The 24,793-nt window shown below is 43.1% G+C and overlaps 2 protein-coding genes across 4 annotated transcripts in view; one reads left to right on the top strand and one right to left on the bottom strand.

Annotated features, from left to right (window-relative positions):
- LOC134359044 (L-seryl-tRNA(Sec) kinase) overlaps window positions 1–11,800 on the top strand; it is a 42,414-nt gene extending 30,614 nt beyond the window's left edge. Inside the window, exons 7-8 of one of the 3 annotated variants that reach the window (XM_063071878.1) lie at window positions 9,495–9,584; window positions 10,943–11,795. In XM_063071878.1, coding sequence (XP_062927948.1) covers window positions 9,495–9,552 — 58 coding nt within the window. In that variant the 3' untranslated portion in view covers window positions 9,553–9,584; window positions 10,943–11,795. Of the gene's footprint in view, window positions 1–9,494; window positions 9,585–10,942 lie in introns of all 3 variants that reach the window. The other 2 variants (XM_063071880.1, XM_063071879.1) reach the window with 2 other exon arrangements.
- The window catches only part of LOC134359043 (disintegrin and metalloproteinase domain-containing protein 9-like), a 72,702-nt gene that overhangs the window by 4,282 nt on the left and 43,627 nt on the right, over window positions 1–24,793 (bottom strand). Inside the window, exons 14-21 of the mRNA XM_063071877.1 lie at window positions 19,019–19,214; window positions 17,190–17,295; window positions 16,919–17,093; window positions 13,781–13,861; window positions 12,003–12,108; window positions 10,531–10,666; window positions 9,641–9,704; window positions 5,094–5,137 (exon numbers count right to left, since the gene is read on the bottom strand). Coding sequence (XP_062927947.1) covers window positions 5,094–5,137; window positions 9,641–9,704; window positions 10,531–10,666; window positions 12,003–12,108; window positions 13,781–13,861; window positions 16,919–17,093; window positions 17,190–17,295; window positions 19,019–19,214 — 908 coding nt within the window. The remainder of the gene's footprint in view (window positions 1–5,093; window positions 5,138–9,640; window positions 9,705–10,530; window positions 10,667–12,002; window positions 12,109–13,780; window positions 13,862–16,918; window positions 17,094–17,189; window positions 17,296–19,018; window positions 19,215–24,793) is intronic.

Consider the following 24,793-nt stretch of genomic DNA (forward strand, 5'->3'; position numbering starts at 1 on the left):
AACAATGGCTGCCTGGTTGCAGCTTTATCAGACCCTGGTCAGACCCCACTTGGAGTACTGTACTTAGTTCTGGTTGCCTCACTATAGGAAGGATGTGGAAACCATAGAAAGGGTGCAGAGGAGATTTACAAAGATGTTGCCTGGATTGGAGAGCATGCCTTATGAGAATAGGTTGAGTGAACTCAGCCTTTTTTCCTTGGAGCGACAGAGGGTCAGAGGTGACCTGATAGAGGTGTACAAGATGATGAGAGGCATTGATCATGTGGATAGTCAGAGGCTTTTTCCCAGGGTTGAAATAGCTAGCATGAGAGGGCACAGTTTTAACATGCTTGGAAGTAGGTACAGAGGAGATGTCAGGGGTAAGTTTTTTTACACAGAGATTGGTGAGTGTGTGGAATGGGCTGCCGGCGATGGTGGTGGAGGCTAAAACAATAGAGTCTTTTAAGAGACTCCTGGACAGGTACATGGAGCTCAGAAAAATAGAGGGATAGCCCACGTAATTTCTAAGATAAGTACATGTTCAGCACAGCTTTGTGGGCTGAAGGGCCTGTATTGTGCTGTAGGCTTTCTATGTTGCTACCACTACTACTATGTTGGGATGGACTCTAGGGCTGAATATTTTGTATCCATAGTATATTACTCCATGAGCTTATAACTCTGTGTGGAGATGAAGTACAGAGTAACAAAGTCTTGTTTGCTACTTTGTCCTTAGTATGTTCACCTCTTTCTTGATTATCAGTGGAATGGGAGCTTAATGTTTGGAACAGAGCAGTGATGATATATCTGTGGACACCAAGGTGATTTCATTGGAAGCCATGATTGAAGAGAAACTTTGACTTTGACTAATGGTGGTCAAGTTCTTTGTTCAGCAGGAAAGGACACAAGCAGGACCTTACAGAATATAAGAAGTTCCAGACATCACTTGGAAGGGGCTTCTGTTAAGAGCTAGTCTTAACAGAACCAGTAAAGAAATTATATTGCGCAAATAACAGTTTTGTACTGTTGATCACTCCAGCACTGGGTAGCAATCTTCAAAACATTTAACCAATCATGGGTAAAGATGATGATAATCTGAGTCTGGTTACAGATCCTTGGATCACATCACATTTTGCCAACAGAGTGTGCTCCTTTTATTCCTATCCCTTGCCAATTTCAAAACCATGACACAAGGTTGACGCGAATTGTTAATGCTTTAATTTTGTGAATGAAATATTTTGTGGACATTCTAAAGCATTTCAAACACCTTTGAAGTATAGTTGAAGTACTACAGGCAGTTGCATGTAGTACTTCTCACCAAGTGAAATGCAATGAATGACTAGTTGCTTTTCTTTTTGGTGATACTAGTTCATACCAGAATTTTATGCTTTTGTTTGCAGGGGATTTTCATAGCACCTTGAAAGGTCTGACAGAGCCTTGGTTCATAAGACAAAAGACAAAACTCCTTGACAGTGGAGCATCTGTTGATCCTACATTGAGCAGTTAGCCTAGTTGATGTGCTCTGTTTTGGACATGCACCTATAATTTTCAATACAAGGCTGAGATGACGAGCCAGGCTAAACATAACCATACTACTGCTACACTAAATATGAAATGTATCAATGAAGCTGCCAATATTTGTGATATGTGGAACATTTTATAAGATAGTGGAGAGATAAAGAATGGAAATGGGCCTTTTTGCTCAGTGAGTCTGCACTGATCATCAAACACCAATTTTAGTGTTCGATTAATCCTAGCTTCTCCCAGTTTATTCTCTCCACTTTCTCATCTACCTGCCTTCTATCCTGGAACCAACATGCTGATGCAGTTCCAAAGCAGGCACGAAAGCAGCTTTCTTTCATTAGGAGTTTGAGGAGATTTGGTATGGCAGCTAAAACACTCAAATTTCTGTGCATTCTGACAGGCTGCATCACTGTTAATGGGAGAGGGCCAATGCACAGGATCGAAATAAGCTGCAGAAAGATCTAAACTCAGCTCCACCATGGGCACTAGCCTCCCCAGCATCCAGGATATCTTCAAGGAATGATGCCTCAGAAAGTTGGCAACCATCATTAAGGACCTCATTACCAAGGACATGCCCTTAGGGCGGAGGTCCAGAAGCCTGAAAGCACACACACACACACACAATGATTCGGGAGTAGCTTCTTCCCCTCTGCCATCCGATCTCTGACTGATTGATCCTATGACAATACCTCACTACTTTTTTATGCTACTTATTTAATTTGTGTGTGTCTGTGTGTGTATATATCTATATGTGTATATATGTGTGTGTGTGTGTGTATATATTCTTTTCCCACATCTTATGGCTGGTGTATGTGTATTTTTTTCCTCAAATTCAGGTCCTCTGCCAGAGGCCTGGGAGCTTGAATGTTTGATGCAGTATCCTTGCTTTTCCTAGTTGTGTGCTCTCCTGGACTGAGATTTCAGATGTTGTTCCCAGGCTTTGTTGGAGCCACTCTCCCAGTCCAGGTGTCACAGCTCCGAGTGCTTCTATCTCCACAAGGATTACTCTGCCTCTAACCTTCCACATCCTTTCTATCTGCTCTTTCAAGCCCTGGAATTTCTCCAGCTTCTCTTTTTTTTTCTTCCTGATGTTACTGTCATTCGGGATTGCCACATCCATCACAATTGCTTTCTTCTGTTCCTTGTCCAGTATTACTATGTCTGTTTGGTTGGCCACTACCTGCTTGTCAGTCTGTATTTGGAAGTCTCACAAGATCTTAGCTCTGTCATTCTCTACTGCCTTCTCGGTGGTTCCTATTTGGACTTGGGAGTGTCCAGTCCATACTCAGCACAGACGTTCCTGAACATAAATCCTGCAACTTGGTTGTGCTGTTCAGTGGAAGCTGCCTCTGCCTGCATCTAGCACCCTGCTACTATGTGCTGGATGGTTTCAACAGATTCCTTGCACAGTCTGCATCTTGGGTCTTGTCTGGTATGATATTCTATTGCTCTTGTGCAGCCACGAGCAGCACCTCTGTGTTGTTCCTCAGTCCTGCCACTTCTAGCCATTGACTTCCTTATGTCAGCCACCTCTGATATCTGGTGATGGGACATCCTGTGCAGTGGCTTGTCCTGCCATGGCCTCTGGAACTCTGGCTCTGCTTCACCCACTTCTATTTCCATATCCCTGCCTGCTATTGAGGTATTCTCCTAGCAGGTTGTCCTTAGGGGCCATCTTCCTGACATACTCATGGATATTTCACATTTCTCCAGGACTGTGGCCTTGACATTTCCAAGTCCCCGTCCTCCTGGTGGGAATACAGTTGCTTGACATTGGACTTTGGATAGAATCCTCCATGTATTATTAGTAGCTTCCGGATCTTGATGTCAGTGGCTTCCATTTCATTCCTTGGCCAGCATACTATTGCGGCTGGGTATCTGATGACTGGTAGGGTGAAGGTGTTGATGGCTTTGATCTCGTTCTTCCCATTCAGCTGGCTTTTTAGAACCTGCCTCACTCTTTGGAGGTACTTGGATGTTGCAGCCTTCCTTGTGTCCTCATCGTGGCATCCATGTGCCTGCAGGATTCCCAGGTATTTGTAGCTGTCCTGTACATCTGGTATGTAGCCTTCAAGTAACTGGAGTCCTTCAATCTTGATGAGTCTGCTTCTTCTCACCGCCATCCGGCTACACTTTTCCAGTCCCAGTGACATCCTGATGTCTCTGCTGTACACCCTTGTCAGGTGGATTAGTGAGTCCATGTCTCTTTCATTTCTGGCATAAAGCTTGATGTCATGTACAGGAGGTGGCTGATGGTCACTCCACTCCACTCTTGCACCTGTACCCATATCCGCTCTTTGAGATGATCTGGCTGAGGGGGTTCAAGCCTATGCAGAACAGCAGTGGGGATAGTGCATCGCCCTGGGATGTTCCACATCTGATGGTCACTTGGGTTATTGGCTTTGAATTAACTGTTAGCATTGTCCTCCAATAGCCCACTGAGTTCTTGATGAAGGCCCTTCGTGTTTTGCTGATCTTGTACAGAGACAGGCATTCCGGGACTCGTGTGAGGCACTGAGTTGTATGCTTTCTGGTAGGTGATCCAGGCTGTGCTTAGGTTCATTTGCCTGGTCTTGGAGTCTCACATGACTGCTTTGTCTACCAGTAATTGGTGCTTGGAGCCTCTGGTTCCATTACTAATCCCCCTCAGAGCAGGGCTCAGGGATTTACATACATGTTCCTTCAGCTTGGTGGCAATGATGCCTGATGTTGTTTATAGGCAGGTTATAGGCTGGTACAGTAGTTTGATGGTGTTGCTCCTTTGTGAGGATTCTTCATTATGAGTATCGTCCTTCGTTGAGTTAGCCAGTCAGGGTGAGAGCCTGCTTCAAGCAGCTGGTTCATTTGAGCTGCCAGCCGTGGATGTAATGTTGTTAGTTTCTCAAGCCAACAGGCATGGATCATGTCAGGCCCTGGTGATGTCCATACTTGCTATCTGTTGCTGGACATCTACTGCTGAGACGGTGACTGGGTCTTCCTCTGGGAGGTTGCAGAGGCTTACCTGTAGGTCTTTCAGCCATTGGGTACTGGTGTTATGTGATGTTTCTTTCTCGCATATACTCTACCAGTTCTCCTCAATATTTACACAGTTCCAGAGCAGCAACATACATAATATTGTAATTCATAGCTTTTATTATAAATTACAATGTACCACTGCTGCAAAACAGCAGAATTTACAACCTGATGCTGTTTCTCCAACCTGTACGTTCTCCAGAGCCTATTGCTCCCCTACATGCAAGGAACAATTTACAGTGGCCAATTAACCTAGCAACTGACCCATTGACGTCCATACACAAGTCAGTGATAATCACCCTGATTCAGGTTTTGAACACGCATGTTCTTATTTTGGTTTGTGGGAGAAAATCAGAAAACATGGAGGAAGCCCACATGTTCACAGAGCAAACATGCAGATTCCACACAGATTGTGCCAAGCATCAGGAATGAACCCCCGTTACTGAGCTGTGAGGCAGCACCTTTGCCATTATTGCCATTTCCACTTGGGTGAATTTAACCTGTGGACAATCGGCACCACTTCCATTTGGGTGAACTTAATTTGTGGACTAATTGGCACCATTTCCATTAAGCATACATACCTCTGTGGAATGACATTCTCGTAGACATTTGTTGTAGAAACAGTCTAGGAACAAAGCAAAAACAACCAGCTTGTTTATTTATCACATTTTGATAACATTGTGCTATGCAATCTATTACAAGCATTTTAAATATATTTGTTCAGATTTTCTTACATGGCTTTTTTATGGCATTAACTCATTTCTTGCATTAGAGAACTGGTGAATTATGTACATTACCATCCCAAGATAGTTTCAGGTTAAATCCTGCTCCAAGAAATACTGGTCATCGTCACTAATAATCTAACAGTGAAACGATCTAGCAAAAAGAACTTTTTTATACATGATGCAAGGAATGGAATGGCTTACAGAGCATAATTGGACTTTAAATATTTTTACAAGGTTTTGGCGAGGTTTAGTTCCATGTAAATTAAAATAAATATTAGCAGTACCTTAATCCTTCAAGAGGGCCACAACCTTGTCATAGGGTTTGGAGGCTTGTGTGCCTATGTCTACAGAGCCAGTGTTCTGTTCTGAGTGTCAGATGTGGGATTTCCAGGAGACTACCAGCTTCCCTGATGGCCACATCTGCACCAGGTACAGCAGGATGCAGCTCCTTAGTGACCGTGTTAGGGAACTGGAGCTGCAGCTGGCTGACCTTCAGCTTGCTAGGGAGAGTGAAGCAGTGACAGAGAGGAGCTACAGGGAGGGAGTCACCCCAATGCTACAGGAGACAGATAAATGGGTGACTGTCAGGAGAGGGAAGGGAGAACATCAGATAGTGGAGAGCACCCCTGTGGCCATCCCCCTAAGCAATAAGTACCCCATTTTGAGTACTGTTGGGGAAAATTACTACTTGGGGGAAGCAACAGCAGCTTGCCTCTGGCACTTAGTCTGGCCCTGTAGCTCAGAAGGGTAGGGAACTGAAGAGGGTGGCAGCAGTAATCGGGGATTCTATAATCAAGGGAACAGATAGGTGATTCTGTGGGCGCAAAAAGGAAACACAGATGGTAGTTTGCCTCCCAGATGCCAGGGACCACAATATTTCTGGATGCTCCACAACATCCTGAAAAGGGAGGGTGAGCAGCCAGAGGTCATGGTACATATTGGTAGCAACAAGATAGATAGAAAAAGGGAGCAGGTCCTGAAACAGAATACAGGGAGTTAGGAAGGAAGTTGAGAAGCAGGGCCTCAAAGGTCTCGGGATTGCTGCCGGTGCCACACGACAGTAAGGATAGGAATAGAAAGAGGTGGCAGATAAATGCGTGGCTGAAGAATTGGAGCAGGGGGCAGGGATTCAGATTTCTGGATAATTGGGATCTCTACTGGGGCAGTTGGGACCTGTACAATAGGGACAGGTTGCACTTGGATCTGAGGGAGACCAATATTCCTGCGGGCAGGTTTACTAGAGCTGTTGGGAGTGGTTTAAGCTAGTATGGCGGGGGGATTGGAACCAGTATGATAGAGCTGAGGATGAGCCAGCAGGTTTACATGTAGATGATGGGTGTAACATGAATGTAAGGAAAGACAAGCCAATGATTGGGTATAAACGCAGACAAAGCAAAGAGTTAAATTGTACCCTGAGGCAAAATTCAAATGGGCAAAGAATGCAGGACTGAAGATGCTGTATTTAAATGTGTAGAGCATTGGGAATAAGGTGGATGAACTCATGGCACAATTACAGATTGGTCAGTATGACATTGTGGGCATCACTGAGTCGTGGCTGAAAGAAGGCCATAGTTGAGAGCTTAACATGAAAGGATAAACTTTGTATCAAAAGGACAGGCAGGAAGGCGTGGGCAGTGGTGTGGTTCTGTCGGTAAAAGATGGAATTACATCTTTAGAGAGAGGTGACATAGGGTCAGGGAATCTTGAATCTTTGTGGGTGGAGTTAAAAAAAACTGCAAGGGTTAAAAAAAAAGCACATTATGGGAGACATGTATTGGCCACCAAATAGTAGCCAAGATATGGGGTTGAGATTTCAAAGAGAGCTGGAAAAGGCTTGTAATAAGGGTAATGACACAATTGTAATGGGGGATTTCAATATGCAAGGGGATTGGGAAAATCAGGTTGGTGTCAGATTGCAAGAGGGGGAATTTGTTCAATGCCTACAAGATGGCTTTTTAGGGCGGCTTGTGCATGAGCCTACTCAGGGAAAGGCTATCTTAGATTGGGTGTTGTGTAATTACCCAGATCTTATTACGGAGCTTAATGTAAGAGTTAGATAGAGCTCTTAAAGATAGTGGAGTGAAGGGATATGGGGAGAAGGCAGGAAAAGGGTGCTGATTGTGGATGATGAGCCATGATCATAGTGAATGGTGGTGCTGGCTCGAAGGGCTGAATGGCCTACTCCTGCCCCTATTCTCTATTGTAAAGGAACCCTTTAGAGACAGTGATCATAATATGATTGAATTCATACTGTAATTTGAGAGGGTGAAGCATAACTCACATGCATCAGTTTCATAATGAAATGAAGGGAATTACAGAGACATGAGGGAGGAGCTTGCCCAATTGGATTGGAGGAGGATACTGGTGGGGATGACGGCAAAGCAGAAATGGCTGAAGTTACTAGGAATAGTTCACAAGGCACAGAGGAAGACATTCTCAAATGGCAGGGGTAGGCAACTAAGCTGATAAGTTAAGGACAGCATAAAAGCCAAGGAAAGGGCATATAAGGTAGAAAAAGTGAATGGGAAGTTGGATAACTGGGAAGCTTTTAAAATCGAACAAAAGGCAACTAAAGAAAGCTATAAGAAAGGAAAAGATGAAATATGAGGGCAAACTAACCAATAATATAAAGCAGGATACTAAAAGGTTCGCATTTATATAAAGAGTAAAAGGGAGGTGTGAGATGATATTGGACCATGGAAAAATTATTCTGGTGAGGTAATAATGGGGACAAAGAAATGGCGGATGAACTTAATGGATACTTTGCATCTGCGTTCACTGTGGAAGACTCTAGTAGTATGCCAGAGATCCGTGAGTGTCAAGGATCAGGAGTGAGTGTGATTATTATTACAAAGGAAAAAGTGCTAGGCAAACTTAAAGGCCCTAAGGTGGATAAGTTACCTGGACCAGATAGACTACATCCCGGAGTCCCAAGAGAGGTTGCTGAAGAGATAACGGCTGCATCGATCGTGATCTTTCAAAAATCACTTGATTCTGGCATGGTCCCAGAGGACTGGAAGATTGTAAATGTCACTCCACTCTTTAAGAAGGGAGGAAGGCAAAAGACAGGAAACTATAGGCCAACTAGCCTATCCTCAGTGGTTGGTAAAATGTTGGAGTCTACTTTTAAAGATGAGGCTTCTGGGTACTTGGAGACTAATGATAAAATAAGTCAAAATCAGCATGGTTTCTGCAAAGGGAAATCTTGCCTGACAAATCAATTAGAGTCCTTCAAGGAAGTAACAAGCAGGGTGGACAAAGGAGAGACAGTGGATATCATTTACTTGGATTTTCAGAAGGCATTTGATAAGGTGCCACACATGAGGCTGCATAACAAGATAAATTCCTATGGTGTTACAGGAAAGATACTGGCTGACAGGCAGGAGGCAGTGAGTGGGAATAAAAGGGGTCTTTTCTGTTTAGCTGCCAGTGACTAGGGTGTTCCTCAAGGGTCAGTATTGGGACTGCTGCTTTTCACGTTGTTTTTCAATGAGTTGGATAACGGAACTGATGGCTTTCTGACAAAAGTTTGTGGATGATACAAAGATAGGTGGAGGGGTAGGTAGTGCTGAGGAAGCAATGCGATTGCAGCAGGACTTAGACAAGTTGGAAGAATGGGCAAAAAAAAGTGGCAAATGAAATACAGTGCTGGAAAATGTATGATAATGCATTTTGGTAAAAGGAACAATAGTGCAGACTATTATTAAATGGGGAGAAAGTTCAAACTTCGGAGGTGCGGAGGGACACAAGATTCCTCATGCAAGACTCTCAGAAGGTTAATTTACAGGTTGAGTCTGTGGTAAAGAAGGCAAGTGCAATGTTGGCATTTATTTCAAGGGGAATAAATATAAAAGCAAGGAGATAATGCAGAGCCTTTATAAGATGCGAGTTAGGCCGCACTTGGAGTATTATAATGGTTTTGGGCCCCATATCTCAGAAAGAAGGTGTTGTCATTAGAGAGAGTCCAGAGGAGGTTCACAAGGATGATTCCGAGAGTGAAGGGGTTAATATAGGAGCATTTGGCAGCTTTGGGCCTGTGCTCACTGGAATTTAGAAGAATGCAGGGCCATCTCATTGAAACCTACCGGATGTTGAAAGGACAAGATAGGGTGGATGTGGAAAAGACATTTCCTTTGGTGGGGGTATCCAGAACCAAAGGGCACAGCCTCAAAACTGAGGAGCGACCTTTTAGAACAGAGGTAAGGAGGAATTTTTTTTAGCCAGAGAGTAGTAAACCTGTGGAATTCTCTGCCACAGACTGCGGTGGAGGCTGAGTCCATGGGTATATTTAAGCCAGAAGCTGATCGTTTCCTGATTGGTCAGGGCATCAAAGGATATGGTGAGAAGGTAGGTGTATGGGGTTGAGTGGGATCTGGGATTACTAAATTGACAATAATTCTTACCGCAATGTTTTTCTGGTTGTCTCGGTTTGCATAAGTGTTCTGTTGTTGCCTTTTATTTTGTGCTCTATAAAATAAAACGTATTTTAATAACAAATAGCATGGCTAGCAATGAACAGTTTCAGATCATGCTGTTTCTCCAAGGTTAGATTTTCAGCTTCTCCATTTCAGTTTTAATGTTGAGGGAATAATACGCCTTGTAAGTATTTTATGTTGGCAATACAATTATCACCTCCTAGCTATCCTCCTCACTCCCCTTCCCTCTGGCATCTTCCCCCTTCCTCCTCAGTCCTGAAGAAGGGTCTTGGCCTGAAGTGTCGACTCTTTATTCAGTCCCATAGATGCTGCCTGACCTGCAGATTTCCTCCAGCAATTGTGTGTTGATTTGGATTTCCAGCTTCTGCAGAATTTCTCATGGATATAATTATTTGCCCTGTACTTGCCACATTAGACTTTTCAATCAATCTATTCTGTGGTGCTCATAATTTACATGCTCAGTATAGGCAAATCTCGGTGTATCACTGGGAAGAGTTCCTTTTTTTATATTGCTTTCCACCAATTCCTGATGGCAAGTACAGATTAGATCATCCAGAGAGATGAAGATCACTTGACAATTTGAACCCTCATTTTAAAAATTCATCTCAAAATTCATGCTCCAGATCCACCCAAGAAGGTTGGCGAGTTGGTCTTTATACTTGAGAGCAGCCAATGACAGTTACCACATAAGCCAATACCTTCAGCAGAATTGGAGAGAAACTGCACAGTAGAACAAACTTGAAGTAAAATATCTACAGATAACAAAATAAGCTTAAGAAACAAAATCATTATAGAAGTCATTACCTATTTAATAAAAGCTCAGGGAGAATTATCAAACTGAATCAAATCCCAATTACCTACTGCTGGAGGAATTCCTCTTTCTCCATGATCGCTTTATTGCATTACGTTTGAAAAAAATTAACAAGCCAATCAATAGAAGGACCGGGACCACCAATAAGAAAAATATCAGCAAGCCATCTCGAACTGATGTATCTAAAGGAACAGAAAGGATTTCTTAACTGGTTACCTGCAATATCTTGCATCATTTTAATAATAAACTCCAAGGATGCAGTTAGATACTACAATGCAGTGGCTTCTCATTTAGATTTACACTGAGGATATTAAAACTTTCATAAAGTTACCTTGAAGCTCGAAATTTTAGTGAGTCTTTTACCATTAGTATAAAGTTTTATGTTAAATACCAGGTATTATTTCTTTGCCTTAAAGCCAGTGTTTGGTGTTTATTCAAAACATATACTGCATTTTCAGGCAGATGGGGCTCGTCTAGGAGAAGGAAAACTCTGATTCCAAACCTCCGCTACCTTGCAGCTATACCTCATGGTGAAGGCTTCATGTGTAAATCCCGAGGAAAAATCTGGAGCTGGAGTCCTTAAGGCTCCTTTCCCAATGTTGAGTTCAACACTGACCTGCGATGTTGCTGGTGTCAAACTGTACCGGTCTCTGCCATTTCTTTGGATTCATCAGTTGCGTGGAGAGGGGGTGCCTGCTGCATGTTCAACATCTCGCTCTCCATATTATACTGCCCTGCTTGCATATCATGTGGACAGCTGGGACACTACATCCGTGACTGACCCCAACCAACGGAAGGCCTCATATTAAACATCTGTCTTTGGGCTCCCTCCACTCCGCCACCATGATTTCAACAGAACCTCTGTGTACAAACATCAATGGACCTCTGTTGAACTCACCAAGGTCACAACAAAGGTTTGGAAAACTGCTCAAGGAAATTCCCCATGGTGAATAATAGTCTATTCCACAACAATATTTGCTCTGTTTTTATTCTTGCATCGAATAAATGCTAATGAGATAGTAAGCAAATATTTCCCAGGTCATTGTTGACTAGTCTATTAACTGCTATACTCTCCGGTTTGGATGCAATTGATGGAAATTCCAGGGCCATAGTGCTGTGTTAAATAGTTTTTGCCATAATTAACTAGTTCTTGATGAGCAATATACTGTTGATAATCAATGGGGGCTTCATCTTGGTGATGGACTATTAGTTTGGTTTGGGAATCATGACTAAGAACATGTGATCTCCAATAATTGTTGGGCCTCAGAAACAACTGTACTCTGTTCAGGTGCAAGGGAGCCTTACAGAAGTCATTGGCACACTTACAAAGCTAAACAACATATTTTATTTCTACATTTGAATAAAGTAAAATATACCAATAAAATTAGGTTATTGAATAGTCTCAACAAGAACATTTTACAATATATAACTTAGCATGAATCAAATAATGTAAAGTATTATAAATATGTTGGGTTTACACTTGGGACATTGCAAAGCAACTTTACATTTTTAAAATACCTATGCGTGTGGGTCCACTGTCTATGCTTCCTCCATATCCCTTGGTTGCACAGTTGGGTGGTGCCCACCCATCATTACAGTGGCAGTTCTTCTTATTATTGCAGATCTATTAGGAAATAAATAATCTTTCAGTGAAAGAGCACTGCAAGGGAGCTACCATCCAAAATGTAGGCATTTCCCTTATTTTCCTATTGGTTCAAAAATTTTCAACAGTCTTGGGAGTTTTGTGCTCAACTTTGATGTACAAATGAAGTTCACAGTCATTCTATGTAGTTTTCTTGGTGAGAACTTTCTCATCAAAGTCCAGCCAACCCTCAGCACCAAGGTCCTGCACAGTGGTAACAGCTTCCAGAAGTAATCCCATCAGTTTGCAAATAAGGACAGAACAAACTTCAACCAAGCTGAACTTGGAGCAGAAACAAATACAGGAAGCACTAAAGCAACTTCAGTTGGGAGGAAAAAAAAATTCAGAGACTGGGTTTTGGGCCAATGACCTTATTTTAGAATTGGAAAAATGGGAAGGCAAATGTGGTTTAAATTCCGATGGATGGGAGGGGTGGAGAAAACAGAATGTCTGTAATAAGGAAGCAGACTAAAGCTGTCAAGGTAACAATTACTTAAAAAACTGGTAGGTAGAGGTAAATTGAAAGCACGTACATAGAATTTTTAAAAAACTGCTATTGATAAATTCAGTTCTAAGTCTCCGTCAACGTACTGTGACAAATCTAGACAAGAGATGAGGTGCTGGTCCACAGGCTTACATTGACTACAGTTGGAGAAATGTTTCATCCGCTATTGCTTCCAACCCCTCAATGGGATGACATTACCAGACAAATCTTCACCTCTCCCCATCCTGTACCCGCCCCAACCCTATGAGCATTCCAAAAGAACTGTTCCTTCTGTGATTCACTAGACCGCATTTCCATCTTCATCAATCGCTTCCCTCCCCACAGCACCTTCCTATGCAACTATGGAAGATACAATACTTGCTCTTTGACCACTTCCCTTCCCCCCATCCGAGGACCCAAATGGCATTTGCACTGAGTCCTCAAGATGTGGTCTCCTCCACTTTGGAGAAGCCAAACCTGATTGGATAGATGATGTTTGCAGGGGCAACCCAGAACTCCCAGTCTCCTTTCACTTTCACTTAGATATAAAGATAATCAATCATCAATTGCCTATTACACTGTTGGCGTTTAGGGCTGCAATGAAGATCCTCCATCTCTGTCTGTCCCCGGCCATCTCTGTGGTGCCCAAGGTATGGTTCTTCTGGAAGCTCTTGGTCTTGGTGGAGCTCTGAACTTCCCCCACTGAGCCAGTAGCCTCCTTTCAGTCTTCACCACTGTCAGCCATGCAAACCCTGGGCGGAGACCCAGGAACACCATCGCAGACAGACATAGAAGAACTCTACATTGCTGTTTCTGTAACAATTTTTTTGACTGGTCAGAGTTGCTATTATAGAGCTGAACCCCCAAATCTTGAGGACCAGTGGACCATATACATCGAAACATGGAATGAAATGCTTCTTTTGCATCAAATCAAATCAGTGAGGATTGTGTTGGGCAAACCACAAGTATCGCCATGTTTCCGATGCCACAATAGCTGTCCCACAACTCACTAACCCTAACCCATATGTCTTTGGAATGGGGAAAGAAACTGGAGCACTTGGAGGAAACTCATGTGGTCTGGGTGGTAGATGTTAACTTTGCAAAACACAACAGCACAAAGGAAACAAAAGTACAAGTAAACCCTGTTAATATGAAATGAATACTTCTTACACCGAGGCCATTGCATTTCTCCGTCTCATTACAATCGTATCCCAGGTTGTCAGCACTAGCACATGTGAAATCTTTGCAAGCCTGAAAAAGATACAAGTTATAAATGAGAGAAACAAGGTCACAGCACAGAATTTAGAACACAATGAGAAGAAATAACTTCAGCCACTTCCCTGTACCAACCCCATATCTCCTGATTCTTCATATCCAAAAATTTACCATGCTCTGAATGGAATGTAGTCAGCAGTTGACCCTCCATAGCCCTGTTGGATGGAGAATCCCAAAGGTTTGCAACAACAGAGATGAAGAAATTCCCTTTCCTTTCGATGTCCTGAAAGCTGATCTCTTATTTTGAGATTGATCCCTGGTTCTAGATCCCAGCCAGAACAGCGATCTTCATCTACCCTGGCACTCCCTTGAAGAGTTTTCTTCATATGAGAGCAACTGTTCTTCTAAAGCTGATCTCGAGCACAGCACCAACCAACTCACTCTCCATCCCAGGAATCTGTTATATTCTCTTTAGCTGAAGTGCTTCCATCCTTCACTAGGAAGATTAGACTTGTACACAATAATCTTCAGGAGTCCTAAATAACTCCAATACCATATCTTTATTCTTATACTCAAATTATCTTGCGATAAACACTAACATATAGTTTATCTTCCTATTTGATTGCTACACCTGTTGTTAATTTTCTGCAGTTTGTGCAAAACCCTGGGAGAAAACCTAGGTCCCTCTGAGTACCAACACTTTTCATCTTTCACCATTCCAAAAATATATGTATTGCCTATTCTTGTGTTTGTGATATACTGCATATCTATTTTTCCTACCAAACTTCGGTTCTATCACATTATATTCCATTTGCCACATTCCTTGCTATGCTCTTAGCCTGTCCATGTCCCTGAAACTCCTTGCATCCATCTATAGCTAACAATGGCAACTAATGCTTTGTCACAGATTTTTCTGCTGAGCCAGGATATAGTATATTCACATACTGTCTTAATTATCTTCCTCTGAATGTTCTTATTATATTGTACTGATGGCGAATGTGTTTATCAGTGATAATATAGTTCTGCTGACTCATGGGGGAGCCTACGACCAGAAGGCACAGACTCAGAATAGAAGTTTAGAACAGAGAACCCTTTAGAACCCTTTAGAACAGAGATAAGGAGGAATTTGATTAACTAGAGGGCGTTGAATCTGTGTAATGCATCACCACAAGCAGCAGTGGAAGCCAAGTCATTGTGTATATTTAAAGTCATAGTCATAGTCATACTTTATTGATCCCAGGGGAAAAGCAGAGATTGATAAGTTCTTGATTAGTAAGGATGTCAAAGGTTACGAGGAGAAGGCAAGACAATGGGGTTGAGAGGGATAATAAATCAGCCATGATGGAATGGTGGAGCAGACTCGATGGGCTGAATGTCCTAATTCTGTTCCTACGTCTTATGGTCTTACATATGCATTATATACTACAATAAGGAACATGCAAATTGTTAAAAATGAGAAAGCCTGTAGATGCTGGAAATCCAGACACAAAATGCCAGAGGAAATCAGCAGGCCAGGTAGCATTGATGGAAATGAATAGATACTTGACATCTTGGGCCAACATCCTTCTTAAGGAAGCGGGAAGATGCCAGAATAAAAAGGGGAAGGGGCTAGCTGGAAGGTGATAGGTGAAGCTAGGAGGAAGGACTGGAGAAGAAGGAATCTGGTAGGAAAGGACAGTGGACCCAGGGGGAAGTAATAGGCTGGGGAGAAGAGGTAAAAGGTCAAAGTGGGGTATAGAGGAAGTGGGGGGGGTGGGATTTGTTCACTGGTAGGAGAGATCAATGTTCATGCCATCAGGTTGGAGGCTACCCAGACGGAATATAAGCTGTTACTCCTCCACCCTGAGGCACAAGACGAGGCATGGACTGACGGGTTGGGACGGGAATGGAAATCGGAAATAAACCGTTTGGCCACCGGGAAGTCCCGCTTGCGGTGGATGGGACAGAATTGCTCAATGGAGCGGTCCCCCAATGTTGCGGAACTGTTATTGGAGTGTTCTGCAAAGGGACTGTTCCATCTTAATAGACAGCATTTATTTACAGTACTGTATTTATGTCTATTTGTATGTAAAGGTGGCAGTACCACAAGCCTGGAAAAGTATTTACTGTACATTTTAACCTTGCTTTCTCACTTTCCCAGTTCTGGTGAAGAATCTTCGACCTGAAATGTTAACTCAGTTTCTCTTTCTGTAGATGCTGCCTGACCTGCTGAGTGTTTACAGCAGATTCTGTATTTATTTTTGAAATGACAGCACTGAGGAATGTAAGGTGGTAACAGGAGCCTCAGGACTCACACCACCAGGTTCAGGAACAGTTATTACTGTTCAACCATCAGGCCCTTGACCCAGCGAGGATAACTTCACTCAACTTCACTTGATCCATCACTGAACTGTTCCCACAACCTATGGACTCACTTTCAAGGGCTCTTCATCTCATGTTTTCGATATTTATTGTTTATTTGTCATGATTGATTATTTATTATTAGTGTTGGCGCATGGCCAAGTGATTAAGGCGTCGGTCTAGTGACCTGAAGGTCGCTAGTTCGAGCCTCAGCTGAGGCAGCGTATTGTGTCCTTGAGCAAGGCGCTTAACCACACATTGCACTGTGACGACACTGGTGCCAAGCTGTATCAGCCCTAGTGCCCTTCCCTTGGACAACATCGGTGGTGTGGAGAGGGGAGACTTGCAGCACAGGCAACTGCCGGTCTTCCATAGAACCTTGCCCAGGCCTGCGCCCTGGAAACCTTCCAAGGCTCAAATCCATGGTCTCACGAGACTAACGGGTGCCTATATAACTATATATATTTATTATTATTATTTTCCTTTTAGCATTTTTGCTGTTGGTTGTCTTTTGCATACTTGTTATTTGTCTGCCCTGTTGGGTGTGGCCTTTCATTGGTCCTATTATTGTTCTTGGATTTACTGAGTATGCCCACAAGTGAACGTATCTCAGGGTTGTATAAGGTAACATATATGTACTTTGATAGTAAATTTACTCTGAACTTTGAAGAAATACTGGATGGATAAAGTTTTTGCATTAATGATCCCTAATCATTGTTTTCATTGTATTGATTTACATCAGCTCATAGTTACCTTGTCCTTGCCACAGCCAGTGCCTGTATTCACGTACGAAGGATCTATGACATCTGTGCCCACATGGAAGTTAGCATTCACACATTCAGTACCATCAATAGATACAGTGCTCGTGTCAACACCTGCAGGTTTCTCCGTCACTTTAATGCATTGAATTTTACCACAGGCAACGTTGCTGAAAATGCAAAGACCACATGATAATACTTCAGGGTCAAAAATATCAGTTTGAAAACTTTTCTTCATTCAATTATTCTTCAAACGTTTTTCATACCTTCCATGGCACTTTTTGAAACCTGATTTTTGGTATCCACAGTTCCCAAACCTATCGCCCTGCACGTTTGCATGAAAAAAACATGCATCTGGAGCACGCTGTGAAACTGCGGAATATATCACAGGAACAGTGTTATTTAAAACCACAAGAAAGTCTGTAGATGCTGGAAATCCAAAGAAACATGCACAAAGGAACTCAGCAGGTCAGGCAGCTATGAAAAAGAGAAAAAAAGTTAATGCTTTGGGCTGAGAGACTTCTCCAGGACTGGAAAGGAAGTGGAAAGTCACCAGAATAAAAAGGTGTGGGGAGGGGAAGGAAGGTAGCTGGGCGGTGATACTGTAGGTGAAGCCAGGTGGGTTTGAAAGGTAAAAGGCTGGAGAGGGAGGAATATGATAAGAGAAAAGGGTAGACTATAGGAGAAAGGAACCCAGGGGAGGGGATAGACAGGTGAGAAGAGGTATGAAGCCAGAGTGGGGAATAGAAGAAGAGGGATTTTTTTTTACCGGAAAGAGAAATCGATATTCATGCAATCACATTGGAGGCTACTCAGATGGAATATAAGGTGCTGCTCCTTCACCCTGAGGAGGCCATGGACAAACATTTTGCAACAGGAATGAGAATCGAAATTAAAATGTTTTGCCACCGGGAAGTTCCGTTTCCGGTGGATGGAATGGAGATGCTTGACAAATAACAGTGTTATTTGGTCGTTCTATGATGCTTCCTCCGGTACATAGGGCTGAATTATCTTACCTGACATCTACCTGCCCTTTAATGGCATGGTTTTGGCCACCATGCACTTGACAACATGCCTGCCAAAGCCCACAGTGCATTCCACACTGCTGGTGTTCATCTACTAGCAGTGGTCACATGGTCAGTCATTGTGCATCTGAAGATATCACTTCCTTCATTTCACAGGTGGTTGACACAGACACTTATGGACATGCTTCCTGACTATGCCTTTAACCTGGGCTGACGGGTGACCTCATACCAAACCCTCGCAACCTGAAATAAGCCCAGCACTGTGAAACATCACCGAGGTCTGCAAGTTAATCTTCTGGGAAAAGCAATGGCTTTGTTGATTTTTGGTTTGTGCAAACAAATGCCTACCAAATTCATTCTCCCTTCACCACTGCCCCATCCTGGATGTCCCTGAGATCACAAGAAAGGCTGGGGTCTCACCATTCAGCCATCCAGTTCACTGAAAATACCCAGTAGAGCACTACCACTGATTGACAGGGAAAGCCCGCTGAAATAAAAGCAGGGAGATTTCAGAGGTAGGACAAGGAATGATCATCAGGGTGGCTGGCGCAGTAATCAGCAAGCTTCTCTGTAGATGCAGGGTCCTTCTGAATGGAAGCAGAAGGAAATGGCAGCAAATATTCCAATAACTGCTAGTCTGTGTTGGATATGCTGACCCAGAATGTCGGTGTGTGCATGCATGAGCACAGAACTCTCACATGTGGACATAGGAGATGTTATACAATGACCAAATGGCCTGATGTTTCACAAAATCCGTGGCAGGGAAAAGCAACGGGCATGGATAAAATACCACCATACATCTATTTCCTCAAAATGGTTTGTTGAAATGTATTTTAATTGCTTTGGGAGCTGGACAATACCAGAAAATATATTTATAGCACTGTGAAGGTTAATTTTGGGCTGAGTCCATGGGGAGTTATTTCACCCACATAAATTAAAACTTAAAACTTTTCATGTTGTCATGAATCTAACTCACATAAAGAACATTAATGAATTTGAGACGCCTTTTTCTCTAATTTGAAGAGGACGTGTGTTTCGGTCCCTGAAGTAATGAAAACCTTTGCACTTACACGGGCCAAAGAGATCCTGACACTGTTTGTCGTAGGTCTGACATACTCCTCCATAGCAGTACGTTTTTGAGTTTGCACATGGGTAGCCATTCTGGACAAAGACATCAGGCTGGCAGAAGGATGACGAGCCGTTGCAATACTCTGGGAGGTCGCAGACATCAGTTACAGCTCTGCATAATGTTCCTGCGGGAAGGAACTGTATAGATCCAGCAATATATTAATATCAACGTTTGTTTAGTTATTTATAAAAATGTATATTTTACTTATAATTTTTCAACAACTGGTGAATAATGTAACATATATGATTTAAAGCAATGCATCAGTGGATCTAATCTTCCATCTGATCCCAGTACTTTCCAGGACTTATCTGAGTCTACTAAGCAAGTGGTGCTGCTGGAGCTGACAGTCCTATGGGAAGATAGCTTGGAAGAGGCCTTTGAAAGGAAGCTCTCCAAGTACGCAGGACTGGTCAGCAACTGTCAGCAGGCTGGATGGAGACTGAGGTGTCTCCCAGTGGAGGTTGGTTGTAGGGGATTCGTAGCCCGTTCCTTAGTTAGAGCCTTCAGCATTTTGGGCATCGAGGGAGAAAGGAAGAGGAGAGCCATCCGCAGTACCACCGATGTGGCAGAGAGGGCCTCAAGATGGCTGTGGCTCAAAAGAGGGGAGCCATGGAGTCATAAGTAGCTAGCCATCTGGACACAAGCTGGGGTCTGATCAGCCCCGGCTGGGTCACCTGGAGGAGGGTGTATGATGTTGAAAGACCCGAAACACCCGATGATTCCAGGAACATCACTGAAGATGTGTCCAGAAGAATCAATAGATGTATGTACACAGTTTCTCAGTAGAAAGCATCACATCCTGTACTGGAGCAGGTTGAAGACAATGACAGCATTTTCCAACACAAGATTCTGAGGTGCTATGAATCACAATGTTGTACTGATAGACTCATCCTGGAGTTTATCAGACCCACATTCTAGCCCCAGGCTGGAATATCTGCTGCTGAGCCTGGAGAATCAACCCCTCCGTAGAGATCATTAGGAGCACCAAATTTCTTGGTGTTCACCTGGCCGAGAATCTCACCTGGTCCCGCAACACCAGCTCCATAGCAAAGAAAGCCCAGCAGCGTCTCTACTTCCTGCAAAGGCTGAGAAAAGTCCATCTCCCATGCCGCCACCCCCCCACCCCCATCCTCACCACTTTCTACAGCGGTTGTATTGAGAGCGTCCTGAGCAGCTGCATCACGGCCTGGTTCAGAAATTACACCATCTCGGATTGCAGGACCCTGCAGCGGATAGTGAGGTCGGCTGAGAAGATCATCGGGGTCTCTCTTCCCGCCATCACAGACAATTACGCCACACGCTGCATCCACACAGCAAACAGCATTATGAAGGACCCCACACACCCCTCATACAAACTCTTCTCCCTCCTGCCATCTGGAAAAAGGCACCGAAGCATTCGGCTCTCACCACTAGACTATGTAACAGTTTCTTCCCCCAAGCCATCAGACTCCTCAATACCCAGAGCCTGGCTTGACACCAACCTACTGCTCTCTACTGTGCCTATTGTCTTGTTTATTATTTATTATTATTTATTGTCGTGCCTGCACTGTTTTGTGCACTTTATGCAGTCCTGGATAGGTCTGTAGTTTTCGTGTTTTTTCTTACGTAGTTCAGTGTAGTTTTTGTATTGTTTCATGTAGCACCATGGTCCTGGAAAATGTTGTCTCATTTCTACTATGTTCTGTACCAGCAGTTATGGTTGAAATGACAATAAAAAGTGACTTGACTTGATATTAGATTCAATCTAGTGTAGATACAACAGTCCAACTGAAGTGAATGGATGGGAGAATGAAGCTTCAGGGGATATTTGTTTGTTTTGGTTATGTTAAATTAATTTGGTATAAGTGCATGTGGGACATGCTTACATCATCAGGGACACCCCCGCCCCCACCACCACCACCGCCCAGAACATGCTTTCTTCTTGCTGCTGCCATCAGGAAGAAAGTACAGGAATCCCACAACTCACACCACCAGGTTCAGGAACAGTTACTACCCCTCAACCATCAGGCTCTTGAACCAAAGGGGATAACCTCACACAACTTCACTTGCCTCAACATTGAAATGCTCCTACAGCCAATGGACTGACTTTCAAGGACTCTTCATCTCATGTTCTCAATATTTGTTCCTTATTTACATTATTATTTCTTTCTCTTTACCTTTGCACAGTTTGTTGTCGTTTGCAGACCGGTTGACCACCCAAGTTGGTGCGGTCTTGCATTGTTTCTGTAATGGTTATCATTCTATGCATTTCTTGAGAATGCTCACAAGAAAATGAAGCTTAGGGTTGTATATAGTGACATTTATGTACCTTGATAATAAGTTTACTTTGAACTTAAAAAAAGAACCATTCTTAGTATCTCTTCCTAGAGATGCTGCCTGGCCTGCTGCGTTCACCAGCAACTTTTATGTGTGTTGTAAACACAAAATCCCCTCCCCCACCCCTTTATCTTTTCCCTTATTGGTTTTTCACCTGGAACCTACCAGCCTTCTCCTTCTCACCCTCCCCCCACCTTCTTTATAGGGCCTCTGCCCCTTCCCTCTACAGTCCTGACGAAGGGTTCCAGCCCAAAACGTCGACTCATCGTTTCCACGGATGCTGCCCAACCTGCTGAGTTCGTCCAGCATGTTGTGAGTTTTTGTGTGTGTTGCATTCTTATATTGTTATAGGAGTAATTTTCAATGTTTGTAAATGCCAAACATGTTTAATAACCACAACAACCTTAGCAGCTTTTGAGCCTAGGGCCTCACTGGTTGTAAAAACTATTCTGGAAGCAGACTGGGATATTTGAACTGGGGCAACCTCTACACTGCACCAGGCTGTGCCTGAGGTAACATTTGAGGTTACAATAACACCTGAACGGCAAAGAATTAGATATCTTGAGACTGAAGACAATTCTCCCCCCCCCCAAAAAAAACAAGCATATTTACATAACTTTTTAGTTGGAATGAGAAGGAAACAATTTATGACACAGGGCTAGATATTCCAATTCAATGTTATTTGTTGTAATGATTGGTGTGAGCAGAACATCAATATAATGTGTAATGCACCAGCCTCAGACACATTTTCAAGCCTTGCTTTTCCATAAACTGAGAGAGATCTAGCATAGAAGATGCCTGTGATATGGATCTTCCCCACTGCTAACTGAGAAAGGGTTGCATTGCTACAGAACGTATAAGCTTCCTGCAACCAAACAGGTATCATACAGCACAACAACATTCTTTCCACAAACAGTTCATTAGGCCCACATATTTCCCCAGTGAAAGGAGAACACAGCATTACCCAGAGCTGCATTGACCAACAAGAATGGCTAGAGATGGTAATCAGGATGTAGGTCAGAATGTATTACACATGAGAAAACAGATTTTGCAGAATTCTTCTATTTTTACCAGTCAGCCCAGGAAAACAAGACTATTTATTCATTATTCATTAACTACATTATACATATAAAATTAGAGGCTGTCCTGTGGTCACATAAATGAGAACCGTCTGTGAACTGATTTCTCCTTGAGTCAGAAATGTTCATTTTCTACAGCAAACCATATCATATTGCTTTATGTGCCATACGTATATTTGATATTATTCTTTAATTTAATAATCACATTAACATTCCCCGTATTAAACCAACTGAATGTATACTCCATCAAGTCATTAATGAACACCAGCAAACATTTCATTATTATTATTGTTATAATTACTAAATTTTTTTATTTTTAACAGCTCAAGCTGATAAATCCTGAGCTACTTCTTATCAGATTTGCATATGCTCGTGCGGTGTGCTAAATTCTGTTTTTACTGATGAAAGTATATCCTTAGAAGTTTTGTCTGACTGTTGTGTCAATGATTTATGCCTGTTACTCCTCTTTCTCTTTCTGTCTGGGGTAGTGTCAATCTAAGTGTGTTCAAGTGTACATAGTGTTTTCTGAAATTTTTCATTTCAGTTCTTATTTTCCTTTGTGAATCTTTCAGATCAGTTTCAGACCAAGGTGTTACGCCAAAGGAATACATTGGATCAGTTGGATAAGTCTCTGGGACTGGATGAGATGTACCCCAGGCTACTGTGGGAAGCGAGGGAGGAGATTGCTGAGCCTCTGGCAATGATCTTTGCATCATCAATGGGGACGGGAGAGGTTCCAGAGGATTAGAGGTTTGCAGATGTTGTTCCATTATTCAAGAAAGGGAGTAGGGATAGCCCAGGAAATTATAGACCAGTGAGTCTTACTTCAGTGGTTGGTAAGTTGATGGAGAAGATCCTAAGAGGCAGGATTTGTGAACATTTGGAGAGGTATAATATGATTAGGAATTGTCAGCATGGCTTTGTCAAGTGTCTTACGAGTCTGATTGAATTTTCTGAGGATGTGACTAAACACGTTGATGAAGGTAGAGCAGTAGATGTAGTGTATATGCATTTCAGCAAAGCACTTGATAAGGCTTATTGAGAAAATAAGGAGGCATGGGATCCAAGGGAACATTGCTTTGTGGATCCAGAACTGGCTTGCCCACAGAAGGCAAAGAGTGGTTGTAGACAGGTCATATTCTGCATGGAGGTCGGTGACCAGTGGTGTGCCTCAGGGATCTGCTCTGGGACCCTTTCTCTTCGTGATTTTTATAAATGACCTGGATGAGGAAGTGGAGGGATGAGTTAATAAATTTGTTCATGACACAAAGATTGAGGGTGTTGTGGATAGTGTGGAGGGCTATCAGAGGTTACAGCGGGACATCAATAGGATGCAAAACTGGGCTGAGAAGTTGCAGATAGAGTTCAACTTAGAGATGGTGACACTTAGAGATGTCAAGTGGGGTGCCGTGCACAATTCTGATTTGATGGAGGCAAACTTGAGAAGCACGGAGGAACATCTGGTGAAACTTCTGAAATGCTTGTTTCGCTGCCACTGCTACTGTGTGATCCGAAATCTCCGGAGGGGAAGGCCCCGAATCCTCGGCGGCCGGGGCAGGGTCACTTTGCTCGGCAGAGATGGTGCTCGGTGCTCTGTGTCGGAGGCTCAAAGTTTTTCGGATGGACTCAGAGTTGGACTGTGGTCGGGTGCTTCCAGGATGCTGCATCGGCAAGTTTGCGGCGCTGGACGCTCATGGCAGGGAGAGTTTCTCCCTTCTACCGTCTGCGTTAGATGTTGGGGCTGTCGGGACTTTGAGACTTTTTTTTACTGTGCCCATGGTCTGCTGTTATCAAATTACTGTATTGCTTTGCACTGTTGTAACTATAAGTTATAATTATGTGGTTTTTGTCAGTTTTAGTCTTGGTCTGTCCTGTTTTTCTGTGATATCATACTGGAGGAACATTGTATCACTTTTTAATGCATGCATTTCTAAATGACAATAAACGAGGACTGAGTGTCCTCATAATCTAATCTAATGTATTTGCCTCTACCACTATATCAAGCAGTGCATTTCAAGCATCCACAACTCTCTGGATAAAAAACTTGCCCCTCACATCCTCCTTGAAGCTCCCCCCTCTCTCACAATCAATGGATGCCCTCTGGTTTAGACATTTCAACCCTGGAAAACAGATGCTTTCTGTCCAGTCTGTCTATGCCTCACATAATCTTGTAAATCTCCCCTCAGCTACCAATACTCCAGAGAAAACATTGGTGGTTTATCCAGCCTTTTATGATAACACATGCCCTCTAAATCAGGCAGCATCCTGGTGAACCTCTTCTGCACCCTTGCCAAACCCTCAACATCTTTCCTATAGTGGGG

The sequence above is a fragment of the Mobula hypostoma genome, chromosome 19, assembly GCF_963921235.1.
Source record: "Mobula hypostoma chromosome 19, sMobHyp1.1, whole genome shotgun sequence".
Classification (NCBI taxonomy): Eukaryota; Metazoa; Chordata; class Chondrichthyes; order Myliobatiformes; family Myliobatidae; genus Mobula; species Mobula hypostoma.